At 45.2% G+C, this 19,085-nt stretch overlaps 1 protein-coding gene across 1 annotated transcript; it reads left to right on the plus strand.

The window, feature by feature from the left end:
• Positions 1 to 454: 454 nt before the first annotated feature.
• Positions 455 to 18,790, plus strand: PHALS_05516 (type a von willebrand factor domain-containing protein; the record flags this gene model as incomplete). The annotated part of the gene is made up of 3 exons (XM_024719072.1): positions 455 to 7,045; positions 7,115 to 16,304; positions 16,362 to 18,790. 3 exons carry the CDS (start codon positions 455 to 457, stop codon positions 18,788 to 18,790), a joined length of 18,210 nt encoding a protein of 6,069 aa, XP_024584407.1.
• Positions 18,791 to 19,085: the final 295 nt, after the last annotated feature.

Raw genomic sequence — 19,085 nt, forward strand, 5'->3', positions numbered from 1 at the left:
TTCAATAAGGAGCGGAATAAAATGCCACAAGTCAAGTAGTAAAATTGCTCTTTTCTTTCAAAAGTATCCTCTTGTTGATCCAAGACTCGTGTCTATCGAGCAGCAGTGTGGCCATGATCAAGTCGATTTTTACGGAAGAGCGGCTTATGTTTGTCAAAGCGTTTAACAACGTCTAGTTTCCATATTGATACTGGCAATACTTTGATTCAACAGTAATGGTATGTCTATCAGTGTCTATAGTGTGACTATTGTCAGGCATCAATTTCCCGCAATAGATGTCCTTGCCTTTGTCCAGTGGCTGGATCTATGTTGTCGCAGCAAATGACAATTAGTTTGAAAACTGATAGGCAAGGACAACTGACGTTCAGTAATTCCTCTTCAAAACGAGGTTTTCGAATGGCTATAAACAATTTTAAAGTCATATCATGCTGTAAATGGTGCTTTCTCAAAAATTATGTGCACCACAAAGCTTTCCTTTTCGGTTGGTTGTCACTTTACACCGTTTCGAATGGTTGACGTTGTTGCTCCACGAGTAGTAGACGCCGCAAACGACAGTAGCATTACGAATGAGCAGCGCTTGGTGAGTATCGGCCGACTGCATACCGGAATTCAGCAGCTTCTGGCCGCTGTAAATGCTAGAGACGACGACGGACTTAAGGAATACCCACCATTTCAAGCGCTCTTGACCTCGTTTGATTCAAATGAAAAGCAGGACCGTGACTCTGCATCTCGCACGCAATTGCAAGCACTGGCCTCATGTTTAACACACAACGATCTGCGCATGACCATTGTTAAGTACGTGCGGCCTTTCTTATTGGACCTGATACTGCGGCTTACAGACCCGGTCTTACCGCTCTACGACCAACAGCAGCACAGTGAGCTCATCGACAGCATGAAGCGAAGCGAACTTGTCGCTATGACTTTATCTGAGCTTCTTATCTTTTTTCCAACCTCCAGTATTTTGATCCTGCAGTACTTTAAAACAGCGCCGTGCTTTTTTGCCTTTACTGACGTCATGGTCACTCAAAAACAGCAGACCGAAGATACAATAAATCGGCTTCGAAGTATCGCCAAGACAGCATTTCAGCTACTACGAGCAAGACCTATAGAACTTATGACGATTTGGAATTGGACATCATTTTTTCCACTTGGCTTTCACGACGACCTATACGTGCGATGGTATGCTGCACGTACGACAGCTGTAGTCTTGAAGATGAGCAATGCCCAGAGAACCGCTTTTTTAAATGAATTATGTGTTGGTGAAGATGCTGCACTGTGTGATGGATCAATTGTTCGACAGATTGAACTGGACTTGCATAGTGAGGACACAACGCGACAGGAACAATTCATTAATGTGAGTATTTATCACCCACAGAATGATGACAAGGTGGAAGAGACACAATCGCCACCTTTTCATGAGATGCTGCAGAGCATATTCGGCGTAATTATTCCTAGTAGCAAGCTGTATCGGAACTATGACATAGGCAAGGACACTTCAGTGATCACCCAACCGCTAGTACCTACGCCATCAACCAAGCGGAACCTTCAGTCGCTTGCAATTGCGCTAGGTTTGAAGCGTCCAATATTGGTCACAGGTCCAGGTGGATGTGGTAAGACAGCTATGATTCGAGAGCTTGCTCGACTCTCTGGTAATTATGACTTGGTAGAGCTGCATCTAGACGATCAAATTGATAGCAAGACATTGCTGGGATCGTATGTGTGTACTGATATACCAGGACAATTTACATGGCAACCTGGAGCGCTTACAAATTCTGTACTTGCTGGTCGGTGGGTGATCATTGAAGATATCGATCGTGCTCCATTCGAGGTACTGGCAGCACTAATGCCGCTGCTTGAAACACGCGAAATGGTCCTTCCTGGTCGTGGAGAGGTACTTATGGCACACTCAAACTTTCAAATATTCGGAACGACGACGCATGGCCATCACATGCCCAAAGGGTTTCAGGAATCGGTCTGGACGAGTGTACGCATTGCACCACTCGCAGAGAGTGAGATCGAGCAGATCATAATGACGCGCTTTACAAAAATTCGACGACATTATGTCGCCAAGATCATGGCTACATATAACGCGATATCTGGTAACACAAGCGATGAGAGTGGTAGCACTGCGCAGATTTGGATGGAAACACGACGAAATTACGGACGCACCTTTTGCCTGCGCGATTTACTGAAGTGGTGCAAGCGTATATATCGATTTTCTATTTATGACGATGGTACGATAAGCGAGACTGCATCATCTGGACACGAATATATAACTGAGGATGAACGTATGCGCATTTTAATCGAGGCGCTGGATGTATTTTGTGCGGGTATCCATGATACAAAGACGCGTTTACGCTCTGCTTATGCACTAGCAGCAATTTGGGAAGTAGCCTCCGACAAAATTGACTATTATCTCGAACAACGCAAGCCTCATGTTACTTTTAATTCACATGAAGTAACATTTGGCCGCGTTCATCTGCCGACATTGTCGCAACGCGCGCAGCTCGAGCAAGGCACTTATACATCTGCTAGCTCTGTTGTAATGACTGGTCAAGTGCTGCGGTTGCTAGAGCAGATCGCTGCGATTGTAACTACTCGTGAGCCAGCGTTGCTGATTGGTGAGACTGGTTGCGGCAAGACTACGATTATTCAGCATATGGCGGTGACCATGGGGCAGCATCTGGTCGTTCAAAACCTTAATATTCAAAGCGATAGTTCTGATTTGTTGGGAGGATTTAAGCCTGTCGAGATCCACTTGCTCGCCCGCCCATTATACATCAAATTTGTGGATCTTTTTACGGCCACATTTTCGCAAAAAACTAACGCTGAGTTTCTTAATGCAGTTCGGATAGCGCTAGAGCACAAGGAGTGGAAGAAGCTCGTGAAAGGCATGCAAAAAGCCATTCATATGGCTGTAATTAAGCTACAAGATAGCAGAGCTGACCGTAACAATACCCACTCAAAAAGTGAATTAAATCACAAGATGGTCGTTGCCGGTTCTTCGGCAACTATGTTGGTGGATCGTTGGGACACTTTTAGAGCTGATCTTATGCATTTTGAACGACAGAAAGAGCAAGCAAAGTCACACTTTGCCTTTTCATTTGAAGAGGGAGTTCTTGTGAAAGCGCTGCGAGAAGGTCATTGGGTGTTGCTGGATGAGATAAACCTTGCATCCTCCGACACATTAGAGCGAATTAGCTCGTTGCTTGAGCACGAAACAAGTGCATTCTCTCTGACTGAGCGTGGAGATGTTGAAATCATTCGCCCGCATCCTAATTTTCGTCTCTTTGGCGCAATGAACCCATCGAACGACGTTGGTAAAAAAAATCTCCCGCCATCTTTTCGCAATAGATTTACGGAAATCTACGTAGATGAGTGTGTCAATATCTTGGATTTGCAAATGGTGGTCCACCATCAATTCAAGGAAATATCCGAAGCGCTAGTACCTGAGACGGTAAAGTTTTACTTGGAAGCACGAAAACAAGCAGAAGTGCGGCTAAGCGATGGTGGACGTCGCAAACCTCGCTATTCTCTGCGTACACTAAGTCAGGCCCTTCATATTACGCGCATGTTAATTCAGCGGGGCTACGGCACCTCTAGAGCAATGTTTGAAGGCTTTTGCTCTACTTTCTCCACACAACTTGAAATGGAATCCCGTATATACCTTGAGACTCTTATTAAAAGCACATTTGCAAAGACGATTAAGGCAAAAGAGCTTAAGCGCTCGCCACCATGTCCTGGTGGACCTAAAAGAACGGGCGATTTTGTGTTGGTGTGCTCATACTGGATTCAAAAAGGTGATTTTCAGGCACCAAAAGATGAATCACTGCCGCATCCGGTTACCTCACGACGGAAGTTTGTACTCACAAAATCGGTAGAAGAAAATTTGCGTCATGTGGCGCGCGCAGTAGTCATCGGCAGGTATCCAGTTCTGTTGCAGGGACCAACATCTGCTGGAAAAACATCGCTTATTGAATATCTGGCCGCCCGTATTGGACAAAAATGTGTGCGCATCAATAACCACGAGCACACGGATATTCAAGAGTACCTTGGAAGTTACGTCTCGGACCTGAGCGGCAAGCTAACTTTTAAGGAAGGCGTCTTGGTGGATGCGGTACGGAAAGGTTGGTGGATTATCCTGGATGAGTTGAATTTGGCTCCATCGGAGGTTCTGGAGGCTCTCAATCGACTGCTTGATGACAATCGTGAGCTCTTTCTTCCCGAAACCCAGGAGATAGTGAAGACGCATCCGAAGTTTATGTTGTTCGCGACGCAAAACCCTCCTGGTTTGTATGGTGGGAGGAAAGTCCTGTCACGCGCATTCAGAAATCGTTTTCTTCAGATTCATATTGACGAAGTAGCGTCTGGTGAGCTCCAAACCATTTTGCAAGAGCGCAGTTCGCTGCCGCCATCGTATTGTGAGATCTTAGTTGACGTCATGCGGCAATTGCAGCTTGTTCGACAGCAATCGTCTGTCTTTGCTGGGAAGTCTGGCTTTATAACAACTCGTGATTTGCTTCGGTGGGCTGAACGTCGACCAGCAACAAAACAGGCCTTAGCGGAGGAAGGCTACTGTTTGCTGGCGGAGCGATTGCGGAAAGATCAAGAGAAGGAAATTGTGAAGCAAGTGTTAGAAAAAAAGTGCAACGTCACTATTGATCTAGACTCTCTTTATTATAGTGGTAAGCCTCGCGAATCAAATCTTCTGGACAAAAATGGCGAGGTCGAACATGAGACGGTTTGGGGGACCAAGGAACAGTTTGAACGTGTTCAAAACATTGTGGAGCAGACCTCTCAAATAGCAGCTACCGGAAAGCCTAGCAACAGCGCACCACAGTCCGCAGGTAGTGCAGCAGGCTTGAAAAATATTAGTGTTACCAAATCACTACGACGGCTTTTTACACTGGTAGGACGCTGTTTGCAAAACGAGGAACCAATCCTATTAGTTGGAGAGACTGGATGTGGCAAGACAACTGTTTGCCAGCTGTACTCGCTTCTTTTCTCACAGCCGCTACACATTTTAAATTGCCACCAACATACAGAGACTTCGGATTTCCTTGGCTGCTTGCGTCCCGTGCGAGGAAAGGAAAATATTGCACACGAACTGGAAGATGCACTCGCGACTTTTCTTGCAAAAGGTGACGGATGTATCGATGAGCACGAGATTGAACAACGCCGAGATAAGGTCAAATTACTGGGCGTAAGTGCAATGATAGTTCAGTATGAAAAGATGCGTAATGGTGCTATAGAGGGTGTTTCTCCCCCCCTTAAGGAATTAGCAGTGCGAATTGATGCTCTCACGCGTCGACTGCTGTCTATCTTTGAATGGGCTGATGGTCCTCTGGTTGAATCAATGAAGAAGGGGGATTTGTTTTTGATTGATGAAATCAATCTTGCAGAAGATGCAGTATTGGAACGATTAAATAGTGTCCTTGAGCCATCTCGTACGCTATTGCTGGCTGAAAAAGGTGGAGACGAAATCGAAGAAATAGTTGCCCACCCAAAGTGGCGTGTAATGGCAACGATGAATCCAGGCGGAGATTTTGGCAAGCGCGAGCTATCTCCTGCTTTACGCAACCGCTTTACAGAGATCTGGGTACCGGCTATTTCAGACTTGGATGACATCGCCACAATCATTCGTGACAGACTGATTCGTCCCCACCGCACCGATATGTCACCTCACCAATTCTCACTGATAGCACGTGATCACTTATCGTTATTGTGTGATCCCATTTTGAGATTTGTGATGTTTTTTAATGAAAAAAACGGAAATGATGGATGCGGGGCAGTAACACTACGCGATATTCTCAATTGGATTGATTTCATCACATCTGTCGTCAAGAAGCAAGATGATGAGCTGTCGATGAAAGTATCAGCATGGACAGCATTTGTGCAAGGAGCTGCGTTGTCAATATTGGACGGTTTGGGTCTTGGTTCTGACAAGGCACTACTCACGGCACTGCATGCTCGAGAAGAAGCATATGATCATGTAATTGCGCTAGTGCCAGATGATAATGTTTATGTGAAGCAAATGGTTACCAACTCGCTTAAAATCACGACATTTGATGACGGAAAAAGCATTGATCAGCTGAACTCGTTTGTCTCTGAAGAAGTTACGAAAGAAAAATTTGGTATAGGTCCATTTTTGATTCCACGTGGGCCGGACAATACTCGTAGAAAACCGGCATTCTCGCTGAAGGCCCCGACAACTTTGTCAAATTTATACCGTGTATTGCGTGCGATGCAGGTTAACCGCCCAATCATCTTAGAAGGCTCTCCTGGCGTTGGCAAGACTAGTTTGATTAGTGCTTTGGCAGCGGCATCCGGCCACCACCTTGTACGCATCAATTTGTCTGAACAAACGGACATCTCTGATCTCTTTGGCTCTGACCTTCCTGCTGCATCATCGCCAACCGATATTGTAGAGGACGATTCCTCCACAAATATGCCCGGTGGAAAATCAAACGGCATGTTCAAGTGGTGCGATGGCGTTTTCTTGCGTGCTTTGAAAGCTGGCGACTGGGTGTTGCTAGATGAGCTGAATCTGGCTTCGCAATCTGTTTTGGAAGGTTTAAACTCGTGCCTCGATCATCGAGGTAGTGTTTATATCCCGGAACTGGATAAAGAGTTCGAGTGCCCGCCGACCTTCCGTGTCTTTGCCGCGCAAAATCCGCTTCGTCAAGGTGGCGGTCGGAAGGGATTGCCTAAGTCATTTTTGAATCGATTCACTCGCGTTTTTGTTGATACGTTGCATGAAGAAGATTTGAAATATATTGCTAGCGCAATGTATCCAACGCTACATTGTGCAATTACTGAAGCAGATATGAGTAACTCGATTTTTGCGGGACAAACGTTGCTAGAGCGAATTATTGACTTTAATCGTGCAGTTTACGAGGACACAATGATTCGGCGCAGTTACGGCCGTCTCGGATCACCGTGGGAATTCAATCTGCGAGACGTTTTTCGCGTTTGTGACCTGCTCAGGCAGCATACATTATTGCTTAGCTGTGCAGAGGATAAGCGTCACATTTTGAGTTATTACGTAAATTTTATCTATGTGGATAGATTGCGATCTGCACGCGATCGAGAGCTCATCTCTCATAGATTTCAGGACTGTTTTGGGCTCAAGCCAGATGATCGTACGGCTGTCTCATTTCGTATGTCGGCAGGATTCGTGGAGATTGGAAAGGCATCACTCAAGCGTAAGCAAATCTTGCCTTTAAATCGCGTTGCTCTGCCACTTCTTAACTTTTTGTTAAAGCCGATGGAAGCATTGGTCCATTGTGTCAACATGTCGTGGCCAGCGCTCCTCGTTGGCCCACCGGCAAGCGGCAAAACTTCGTCAGTTCGTCTACTTGCTGCTTTAAGTGGCAATATATTGCATGAGTTGGGAATGAGTGCAGGAACTGATGCGACAGAATTGCTTGGATGCTTCGAGCAAGTCGATTTCGGACGGAAGCTGCGTGACGTGAAGCAAAATCTTCATGTTATTTATGACCAAATGCTTCAACAACTAATGCTGTCAATTGCATCGACCAAATCTAAGACGGACAAAACTAAGATGATAAAACAGATGAATCAACTGAGTCGCACGTGGTGGGCGCTGACAACACGGGAAACGCTCTATAGTCAAAATTATAATGTAAAGAACACAGCAAAGAAGTTGCCAAGTGGTCAATTGGATGAGGTCATGATTGACTTGATGAAGAATGTTGTAGTTATACTGAAAGAGATTAATCACGATGAACATTTGCCAGCACTTTCTTGTCTTGCGAATGACATTGATCAGATTGAGAAGCTGGGCAAGTCCAATGCTATTGCGAGTTGCTTTGATTGGGTTGACGGAATGTTGATAAAAGCGATGGAGAAGGGTGATTGGGTTCTCTTGGACAACGTCAATTTTTGCAGCTCGTCAGTTTTGGATCGACTGAATTCGCTTATGGAGACTGAAGGAGAGATGCTGATTAATGAATGTGGAATAATTAACGGTAAACTTCGAGTGATCAAACCTCACAAAAATTTTCGGATCTTCTTGGCGATGGACCCGCAGTACGGCGAAGTGTCACGTGCCATGCGAAATCGGTGCATTGAGATAGCACTTGCTGATGAGGACGCTTCTCGGCTGGATTTTATCAAGTTATCATTGTCATGTGGCATTCCGAGCTTTGCTTTATCTCAAACGTTTCAATCGGTTCACGAGCGTGTTATTGACAAACTTAAGGAGGTTATGGGAGGCTCAAAATACGGTAGTATCAATCGTCGACATTTGGAAAATTGGTCGTTGCTATCTTCAGCCGAGATTTCTCGTGGAGTTGAACCTATAAACGCAATCTTCTACTCCCTTCAACGTGTTTATGGTGCCAAATTGCTCGCCCAGCTTGACTTAAGTCAAGATGTATTCGACTCAATCAGGCGCGCTATTGACATCTCGCAACAAAACTTGCAAATTCAACGCGTACTTTCAACAATTGCAGTACGCTCAACGTTTGCCCTTTGTCAGCAAAGCGAAAAAATCGTGTTGCAGGGAGATATTGTGTATCTCGAATACCTCATTTTATCTACGCAAGCGCCAGAATCTATTGACGCAGATGGTTTGCAGCTGAGTTGGCTTACGCCCAACACAAATATTGATACAGATATGAGCGCTATTACCGATGATTGGCTGGATAGTATTGCTATGCGGTGCAAGCATCTAAATACAACTTATTCTCACAAAGCTTTAGCTGAAGCTTGTGAGTCCTTGACGTCTAAAGCTTTCTTTGGACTCGTCGACGTTCATAACCCCTTGGCAATGTTACTTGCACCCTTTGCCTTAAGTCGGATACTTAAACTCTCGAGCACATGCGAAAACGGTATTTGTCAGGCCACTTCAGACCGCCTGCTTTTCGCACTAGAGAGAGTCGTTTGTGGAGTCGGTAGTACACGCACGTTGCGATCGGTTGAGCTGCTCGCACGCTTTATCCAGTCCATGACTACGAATGACATGTACACTTACGGTCTTCGTAATATTGTCGAGTCGGCCCATCACCTAAAGGATTTGTCGGCTTATCCAACTGGCTTGCCGCCGATGCCAGTGCATTATGCTGCAAAAAATTCAGCTTTTCTGCGTGTGGCTGTTAATAGCGCCGCTGTTTCATCCAAAGGCGAGGTCGAAAAGTTTATAAATTTCGTTCAGATTACTCAGCGGCAGATGGATTTACTTGACGGTGTGGAATGGCTACAATTCTGCGAACAAGAGCAGTATCGTGATGTAAATATACACTTCAATCCGTCAGCAAGGAGTAGCAAACATAAAGGCAGTTCCGGTACCTCATCTCTGCTCGTTAGCGGCATGACCAAGCTTTCAGTACTACAGCAGTCTTATGCCGTCCATCAGTATCATGCAGATCGCTCATGTGTGGATAGCGAATTGGTTTTCCTCATATATCCACTTTTAAATTCATTTGACGTGTTTGTTCTCGCATTTATAAAAGCATCGACAAATCTGTCGATTGACTTGTCATTTTTTGATGCCGTTCGAGACGCAATCCAAGACCGCTTCGAATTTTCTAACCACCTTCAAATGCAAGTATTGGATTTGACACATTTTCTTATTCACTGGCAATGGTTTAAGAAGTCGTTATTACGACTCGCGAAGTTTATTGAATGTATTACATTTACTTTGGATACTCAGTGGAAGAACCTCCATGATATGATAGAGCGCATGCAGAAAACAATTGAAAAGCTTATTGGTTGTGAGTCGAAGAAGATGGTGCTGTGGAAAAACGGAGGCCGCTCGCTTTTACCAAGTAATGCTTACCTATGGAAAGCTGAGCATTTATTAAAGCGACTTTCGAGGACACGGATGCAGGTGCACTCAAATTTTTGCGTAGACACTCAAAGAGGCTCTGCTGAAGGTAGCATTGATGTATTAACTCTTCTGTTTGGCGGCGGGATATCGATGGATGCTGCCATGAAGAACGCAAAGTTTAACGTCTCACCTCTTTTTTATGTTGACGCTGAAACTCGAAAGGAAGTGCTGCATGCACTATGTGCAATCTCGTACCTTGCTCAGAAGCAAACAAATTCGAAACATGGTGAAAAAGCGACCAAGATGCACTCTTATACGCTGATGACCGAGGATTTGTTAAGACTTCCGAGCGTTCTTCTCAGTAAACTCCAGGACCAGCAGCTAAAAGTGACGGAGCTTATTGCTAAGAAGACTTTGTACCTGAGTGAGATCGAAGATAACGCCAACAGTCATGTGGATTTGCTTACCGAAGAGGACAGTCGCATTGGTAAACAAGCTCCCATCTTGCTCCTCGACATGAAAGAAAATGCCGTCTTAATGGAGCGTTTGGTGACGTTTCAACTGAGTCCATTACTGGAGCATGATTTGGCTCGCTTAGAGCTGCAAGCGATTACGAAGCTTCTGCACGTGCTCAATTTGCATCGTTTATACGCAAAAGAGTCGTCTCAAACCGGATACAGTGAAGTTATAGAGGCTGCAAGGGACGTTCTAAAAGTAATTGACGACGTTCTTGAAATTTTGGTGCGTCAAGGGCTGCGTGATCCTGCTAGCTTTTATGCATACCAAGATATCGTATGGTGTGGCTACAAATTTATTTCGCTTGAGCTGACGGGCAGCACTCAGAAGGAAATAGAAGCTGAGGTCCAAAAATTCTTTTTTGTAGTCCATACACGCCTAAATGGCTTGCTGTATCATTTTCATCAGTTCTTGCGCTGTAATAGCTTCAATCATATCGACTTGATTTCGCTCGAGATTTTTGACACACGAGTGAAGTTGCGTAAGGCGAACAAGCTTCGCCCTGCAATTAGCAATGATGAATCTGACCACGCTCAGATAGTTGCGGGGTTTCCTCGTCTGTTCCAAGCTGTTCAAAGTGCTGTTGTGCTAGGAAACATTGCTGAAGTGGATTTGGAAGAGTCCAAGTGTCCAACGAGTGAGGCCGAGGTGCGCTCTGCTCGACTAGAAAAGATCAAGACCTATTTAGCGAGGAAGCATCCTGATGTAGAAAAGATGATTGCGAGCGTAAGTATCTCTTATGTAAAGGAGCTTGTTGTGGCTACTGTGCTTGCTTTCGAGTCAACATTTTCTAAGGACTTAGGCCAGTGGCAAACGGTCCGACATCTTCTAAGCCGATTTGTGGATAAAACCTCGACATTTGATAGCAAGGCTCAAGCCCAATTACTTAAGGCGCTTCAGAGCTCTAGTGACAAAACATTTTCAGTATTAGTAGACTCACTTGTGTCACCACTGATAAAAGCTGTATCTACAGCATCCAAGATTGATGATAATGGTGACCAGATGAGCCTCAGCGTCCTCGGAGTGAGTATGGTGATGCTAGGCATGTGGCGTTTCGCATTGCTTCTTCCTTCCTCGCCGTTGGATCCCGCTACAAAGCCATTGGTGAAGAAAAAGAAATTGATGAATCGTCTGGCTATGTTAACCATGCAAGACGCATCAAACTCATCAATCCATCGACTTAATCCTTCGCCCTCATTCGTGGCGACTGCCGAAGCTGCTGTTCAGTCTTTGAACGGATTGTATGATCAGGTTAAGCAAGCATCTGCTTTTGCTATTCAGCGATACCAACTTAAGCCACAACTTGATGTGGATGCCATTGACCCGAGTACGTTTGAAATGCAACCTGTGGACAGTGCTGTCTTTGGAGATCTGTTCCGAGATCTATTGCGATTTTCTCTCACCGTAATGCCAGCCGATAAAATGTCTGCCTTGCTCTTTGCGGCTCAAGCTTCAAAGCCGTCCTTACAGCGAAAGCGTGAGATTTTACGTGAACTTGAAATGTTCCAGCAGACATCGACGAGCTTTCTCGCTCATCTGTCTAAAAAGTTTGGCGACTGCTTCCAAGATATTTTAGAACCGATTGGGGCGACTATATACTGTGTAAAGGAAGGTGTTGCACTCGTGACTTGGTCATTGTATCAGCAGATTAAGGATGCATCGTTAAAAGAACAAGAGAAAGAGGCATTGGCTTTATCACTGGTGCAGTTTCCTTCTCCACTAAGCGTGACGTCGATAGATCAGTCTTGGCGTAGCATTCAGTTGATGTTGAAAACAGTCGGCACACCGGCAATGTCAATTGTATTTGGTGCAGGAGAAGCAAACAAGCGCAAGATTGAGGCAGCTCTGCTCAATGTTGCGCTGGCAAAAGTGGAGTGTCTTTTTCGTGAGATGCTGACGGCTTTGCGTACAAATTGTGCGCTAGACTCGTCTGTTGTCGAGTCTGCTTTTCAGATCAGTAAATTACTTTTTGATATGTGTTTGGCTGAATGGCAGAAACAGATGGAGTGCAAGGAGCAAAAACGAAAGGAGGAGGAACAACTTTTCAAGTACAAGGTACGTCAGCTAGACTTGGAAACTGAGGATGAGCTCCTGGAAAAGGAGTACCGCGATCAATTTCCAGACTATTATCGTGATTTTAAAGATTTTCTGAGCTCTGAGCAATCGTTGACTAGTGACTTGGACAGCCCTGGTGGCTCAAATAATTTGGAAATGCTGGTCTCTGATAAAATGATTCGACGATTGTGTGAAGCACACATGAAAATGTATGCAGAGATAGCAAACTCGAATGTTGCTATTACTGATGATGAGATCGTTAATGCCTTTGCACGCGCTTTTTCTCTTGCAGTGAGGCTACGCAAATCTTTGAATACCATGACCTCATTTAATCTTGAAACCACAATTGCATCTTCCGGTGTACTCGCTGCATCTCTGGTTCAGACTCGACTTGGAAGCATTACTGGGATATCAAAGAAGGCGGTTCCAGTATCTCAAGCTTTGAACAGTGAATACATTCAAGGAATCGACTTCCATCGTGATCCTATGGTCAAAGAAGTATTGCTGATTGCAGAGCCGTTACAAAATTTGCTTGTAAAAGTGCAATCGCTCTTGGCTCAGTGGCCTGACCACGCAATCTTGCAACAAATTGTACTAATTGCTGATCGCATCCGTAATTTTGAGATAAGTTCTCCACTGGCTCGCACGCTCTCTGGTGTGGAGCTTTTGCTGCGGAAAGCACAAGAGTGGGAGATATATGCCGCACGTGCATACTCAATCACTGACGAGCTCAGTGCGCTATCATCTTTGGTGACGCGCTGGAGAAAGCTTGAATTGTATTCGTGGCCTCACCTTCTCTACGTCAAAGAAAAGCAGCATCGCTTTACGGCAGAAAATACATGGATCAACATGTACTCACTGCTGACAGCGCAGTTCGAATCGGACACATCGATGGTTGATGTTGCCGTGTTGAGCAGCAACAGCCATCACGATTTACAATGGCTTCATCTCAATAATCTCTCAAAATGGTTATTTGCTCAATCCCATGAGATTAGAAGTGAAGACCAGTCTCTCAGCGACGCAGAACGTGCAAAATTGGAGGAGCAACGTGATTTTAAGACAAAACTTTTTGATACTTTGGATGCGTACATTCGGTCGTGCCCGATCGGACAGTACGAGGTCCGTTTGAAGATGGTATATTCATTCTGTGCACAATTGTTTATTGATTTTTGGAGTCTTGCAAAGCGCGAAGGATCATCTTTTAATTTTGCTGCGAACTCGACTAAGTATGCGCTGGCCAACATGTTATACCATTTATATCGGTACTACGCGCAACATTTGGGCTACTTGGACCGCCAATGGAGCGGTTTGAAGGCTCCAATCCAGCGCAAACTGATTGAGTTTGTAAAGATCTGTCGCTGGGATGAGCAAACGTATTACTCACTTGCAGAGTCGGCCGAAAAGTCACATCGCAAGTTGATGAAGTTTGTACGTGATTATGACTCTGTACTGAATGTATCGATGCAGACAGTAATTGATAGCTCAACAGATAGTGGCATCACTAAGGAAGGCGGATTTGTTGGGATACATGCAACGAAAGCAGAGCTTGCCAGTCTTGACGACAGAGTTGCTGATGTTGAAAAGTGTGATCAAGAGTCCTCTGTCGATGGAAGAGCTGCAAACGACGTTGAGACAAAGCTGAAAGAAGACGAGGTTTGGGAGACAGAGAGACCTCCTGTTGTACGCCTGATTCACAACGGCATACGCCTCGTAGATCACGTATGTGATGACGACACATTGGTACTTAAACAGTCTGTGTACGTCGAAAAACTGCCAACATTGATGATGCGCATTGCTAAGTACACCGACAAATATATTCTTGCATGCGATCAAGTTGAATACCGGCAACAAGTGCGCGAAGTGTGCGATGACCTGTGCAAGACAATCTTCTACCGACTGTCAAAGCTTCAGTCAGCCGCTGCATTGCCAAAAGGGGCGAAGAAAAAAGCTCTTGTTGACCTACTTAGTGAGTTAAAGACACAGGATTTCGGATATCACCGAATGCAGCTTCCTGCTCAGCAACAACAAATTCAGCAATTGTTTGAGTTAGATGTGCCAGATGTGGAGAACTGTCTTCGCGTTGATTTAACCAAAACAGCTCTAGCCCCTCAGCTTCCGCAGGATAGGTCCAGGACGCACAACCTCAAAGGTATAAAAAAGCGCAGCAAAACGATAGGCAAACAATTTAAGGAAGAAGTTTCGCTAGAAGGCAAGGCGGCAAATAACTCGCCGATATGGTTGTGGCAGCGTGCTGATGGATACTACTACCGCTTCCTCGGACAGCTGGCTTCGTTGCGGTACAGTGCAGTAACAAGCTTCTCGCACGATTTATCTTCAATCGAAATGGAAAGAATGTGTGGTTATGCTGAAAATATGCTGTTTACGATGCTACAGCAGCGACAGATCTTGCACGCCGTCTCACTGAGTCACGAGAGATTTGTAAATGGATTAAGCACGCTCAGTTTGATGAAGAATTTCAAAACTGCTTATCTCGATTCCGCTCACCCCGGTCAAGCAGTTCGGGATTCGGGTGGAGCAAGCAAGTGGCAATCATTTCAGCAAATATCTATAATGGAGCTGCGCCGCTCTCTGCGTGAGCTTAAAATATCGACGCTACAAGCTCTACAGCAATTGTCAGAGACGAAGTCAATCGAGATGCAAGCTCGCCAGCAATTCCAGCTTATTTATCAACATTTAGACGCGGTACAAAAGTCGTTTGTGGACACCTCTGGGTTGGCCCAGTCTCTCGGTGTACCTGCGACTCCTTACAACATACTCAAAGCTAAAGAAGTCGTCAATGGTGTTTCTGTGATTGGGGCCTTTGCACAGTCGTCAAAGCATTTCTATGGCATATCTCCATTAATTACGCAAACAAACTCATCAGTTGAACAATTGCCTCCGGCGATAACCGTGCTGCAGGAAAATAGTGTTCATTTTGACGAAATTCAGCGTCATCTTCATGATATTTCTTCATTATTTGGTTCCGTAACGACGCCGAATTTCTTTGTCAAATTCCTGGACGAGTACGCCTGCATCTTTCGCACCGATAGCCAGTTCAAGCAGGCAATTTCTGAGACTAGCATTGACTTGCTCGCATCCAGTGATGACCATGACATCGAGAGTACAAACTCATTGTCAGCTTTTACTGAGCTCTATGACAAATTCGTCGAGACAGTGCTAGTGTCGATTCAGGAGTTGACAAAGATCTCCAAGGAATTGTCGTCATCAAATGTCAATCAAAACAATACACATAGTGAAGCTCTATCGCTGCGCAAGCGACTTGACTTGCTGTTGACAATGGTGAAGGTTTCGCGTATAAATCAGATCGCGTCTCAGCTTGCTGAGTTGCTGAAATTGCTTCAACATCAGTATGCAAAGCTTGCTAGTACTCGGACAAGAAGCTGGCAACGTGTATTCTTCGTTTCCTTGTTGGCGCTAGAGCGGTTTGAACCGAGTTTATTTGATGTGCGCGGCATCAGTCGCCAGCTGCTTGTTGACTTTATTGTGGCGCACAAAAGTATGATGAAGCTGGACTTTGTACTAGTTCGTATCTTCCGAAATCTATTTTACCACGGCTTTTGCCGTACAGAGGATTCAAAAGACGATAAAGGTGATGGTGAAGGCAAGATGCAGTTCCAAGACGATGTGGAAGGAACTGGTATGGGCGAAGGTGAGGGTAAGAAGGACGTGAGCCATGAGATTGAGGATGAAGAGCAACTTTTGGGCTTGCAAGGAGACCAGAAAGATGAGACCGACCCGCTGGCGGACCAAAAGCCCGAGAACACGGGACTTGAGATGCAAAATGACTTTGAAGGCACAATACAGGATATTCCTGATGACGAAAAAGACGATGAGAGCGAAAACGAAGGGGAAGAACTAGATCGGGAAATGGGCGACTTTGGTCAAGACGCTGAAAATGTAGTGGATGAGAAGATGTGGGGTGAAGACTCGGATGACGATGACGATAAGATTGACAAGGAAAATGAAAAATTTGAAGAAGATTCTAAGGTACAAGGTGAAGCTTTGGAAGATGAAGTGCGTGGAAAGACTGACGACAAAGAGAACGAAGATGACCAGAAGAAGAACGAGGACAAAGCAATGCCTCAACGTGATTTGTCGGGAGAAAAGACTGTTGAAGACGGTAGCGACAACGGTGAAGACGACTGTGATGATGGAGACGATACGAAGATGGAGGAGGTCAATGATGATTTGGAGGATAAGTATGAGGACCACCACGGTGTGGACCCTACTGAGCGAGAGGAGGACCACGATGAGGATGGCCCAGATGAATTGCACGGTGACGAATTTGCTGAGGATATGCAACTTGACAAGGATGATGGAAATGCAGACATGGATAATTTAGACGATGATATGGACAAAATGGGTGATTCGGAGAATGAGCCGAGCGACAATGAGGCAGGCGGAGAGGAAGCTGGTAGAACTGACGAGAACAATGTAGATGAGGAGGCAAGTGATGAAGAGCAGCTTGACAATGCGATTCAGCTTGGTGGTGGTGGAATGGAAGACGAGCAGGAGCCAGCGGAGGAGAAGAAGGAAGAAGAAACTGATCTAGCTGAAGCTTCTGAGAAAATGAAAGAAGAGCAGGCTGCTCCAAATGTGGCTGGTACTAAGTCGAAAGATGGTCAGGACGATCTAGAAGCGATCGATGAGGACGCTGACGACGATGAAACTGAAAGCTTTGATGCTAAGGAGCAGGATAAAAACACGAGCAACGACGTTAGCAGCAGTCGTTCTCAAAAGCGAAATGACAGCAACGATGAGGACGCTAAGCAGGATTGGAAGGCGCAGTCTCAAGTTGAGAACAAGGTAGACACTCGGGAAAAACGCCGCGACCGCTGCGATCCGAATCCGTATCGCAATGCTCAGGAAGCACAAGAACATTGGAAGAAGCGTGTGGAGATGGTCGATCAAACGAAAGAAGAAAGGGAGTTTGACAAGACATTGACCGACGATCAGGAGAAAGCAGTAGAAATGACAACAGCGGAGTTTGTCGATGACGACGATGAGATGGAAGACGTGGAGCATGCGTTGGCTGCTGCTGCTGAGAATCAGATCATGAATCAGCTTCGTTCTGAAGAGGAAGAACACGTTGAAAAGGAAGAAGAACTAGAAACGAATGCTCAAAACGGAGCGACAGCCATGGACATTGATGAAGAAGAAGAGAAGTCAATTGATAAATCCAATGAAGAAAACCAGAACCCTAAGACTGCTAAGCAAGAGTCTAAGTTTGATCCGGATGCACTGATGGATAAGCAAGAGGATCCGAAACTGGAGAAGCTCGATGGAGAAGCCAAGGACTCTACCGATATCAAAGAGCACAGGCTTTTAGACGACATGATCGAGCAAGCACTTCCAACGAAGCTTCGTAGCCAGGATGTAAACGCTAGTTTGCAGGACCAGATTGACGGTGAAGAAGTAGAAACAGAGGCGAAGCTACTCTCTCCTGATGAAGTTGCTGCTTTGCGCGACGAGCTCGACTTGTTTATTGCAAATTGGACATTTCAGCTGGAACGAGAACATGGCACGGACCTTTGGGCCAAATATACGGCATTGACTGCCGGCGCATCTCAGCGACTTTGTGAGCAGCTTCGGCTTGTGCTAGAACCTATGCTTCGTGCAAAGCTCCAAGGCGATTACCGAACCGGTAAACGTATAAATATGCGCAAGGTGATTCCGTACATTGCTAGTCAGTTTCGCAAGGACAAAATTTGGCTGCGTCGTACATGTCCATCTAAGAGGCAGTACCAAGTGATGCTTGCAATTGACGATTCCGAGTCGATGGCCGACAATCACGCTGGTCGTTTGGCTTTGGAGGCTCTGTCGACATTCTGTAAAGGAATGACACAGCTTGAAGTGGGTGAGCTAGCTGTCGTCAAATTTGGTCAAAATGTTGAGCTGCTACATGCTTTCGACACACCATTTACAGACGATGCAGGAAGTCGCATCATCAGCCGTTTTGGCTTTCAGCAAAAGAAGACAAATATGGTGCAGACGCTCGATACTATCTTACAGATTCTCGAAATAGCAAAGCAGTCAGCATCGACAGACAGCAGCACTGTCGAGTTTACTCAGATTGTTTTTTTAATCTCGGACGGGCGGTTTGACTCGGATGGCAGAATGCGGATTCGAAAGCTGATTGAGACGGCACTGGAGCGTCAGCAACTTATAGTGTTGCTTATTGTGGATCAAAATGCAGCCGAATATGATGATGCAGTGAACCAGCGGCAAACGTCAATTCTCGATACCCAAAGCGTGACGTTTGAGAAAGGAAAAGTGCGCATGGTGCCATATCTGGAAAATTATCCATTTCCATATTATGTATTGATACCGACTTCTGCAATGCTTCCAGAGATCCTTTCAGATTCACTTCGACAATGGTTTGAAATGCTACAGGTCAAGAGTTAGGCAGCAGTAAACATAGTAAGATAGAAACTGCAATGATCACGTTATGATTCCAATGGTTTTCGCAAAAATGATGCACGAATAGGAGAATTTTTTGTAGAATGTTAGGGAACTTTTACAAAAAATCTAAATGTACATATCACAACAATGTGTATATCAAATCCTTTCAATGTTTTTATTTATTAATAACACTATCAGTCAGCTGACTGTTAAGAAGGAAGAACATATCTAAAAAGCAGCTAGAGTAATAGCATGTTTACACCAAAATTCACGTGTTTGTGTCGTGCCAAGTTCCGTA

The sequence above is a fragment of the Plasmopara halstedii genome (genome assembly GCF_900000015.1).
Source record: "Plasmopara halstedii genome assembly, contig: Scaffold_2904, whole genome shotgun sequence".
NCBI classification, from domain to species: Eukaryota; Oomycota; class Peronosporomycetes; order Peronosporales; family Peronosporaceae; genus Plasmopara; species Plasmopara halstedii.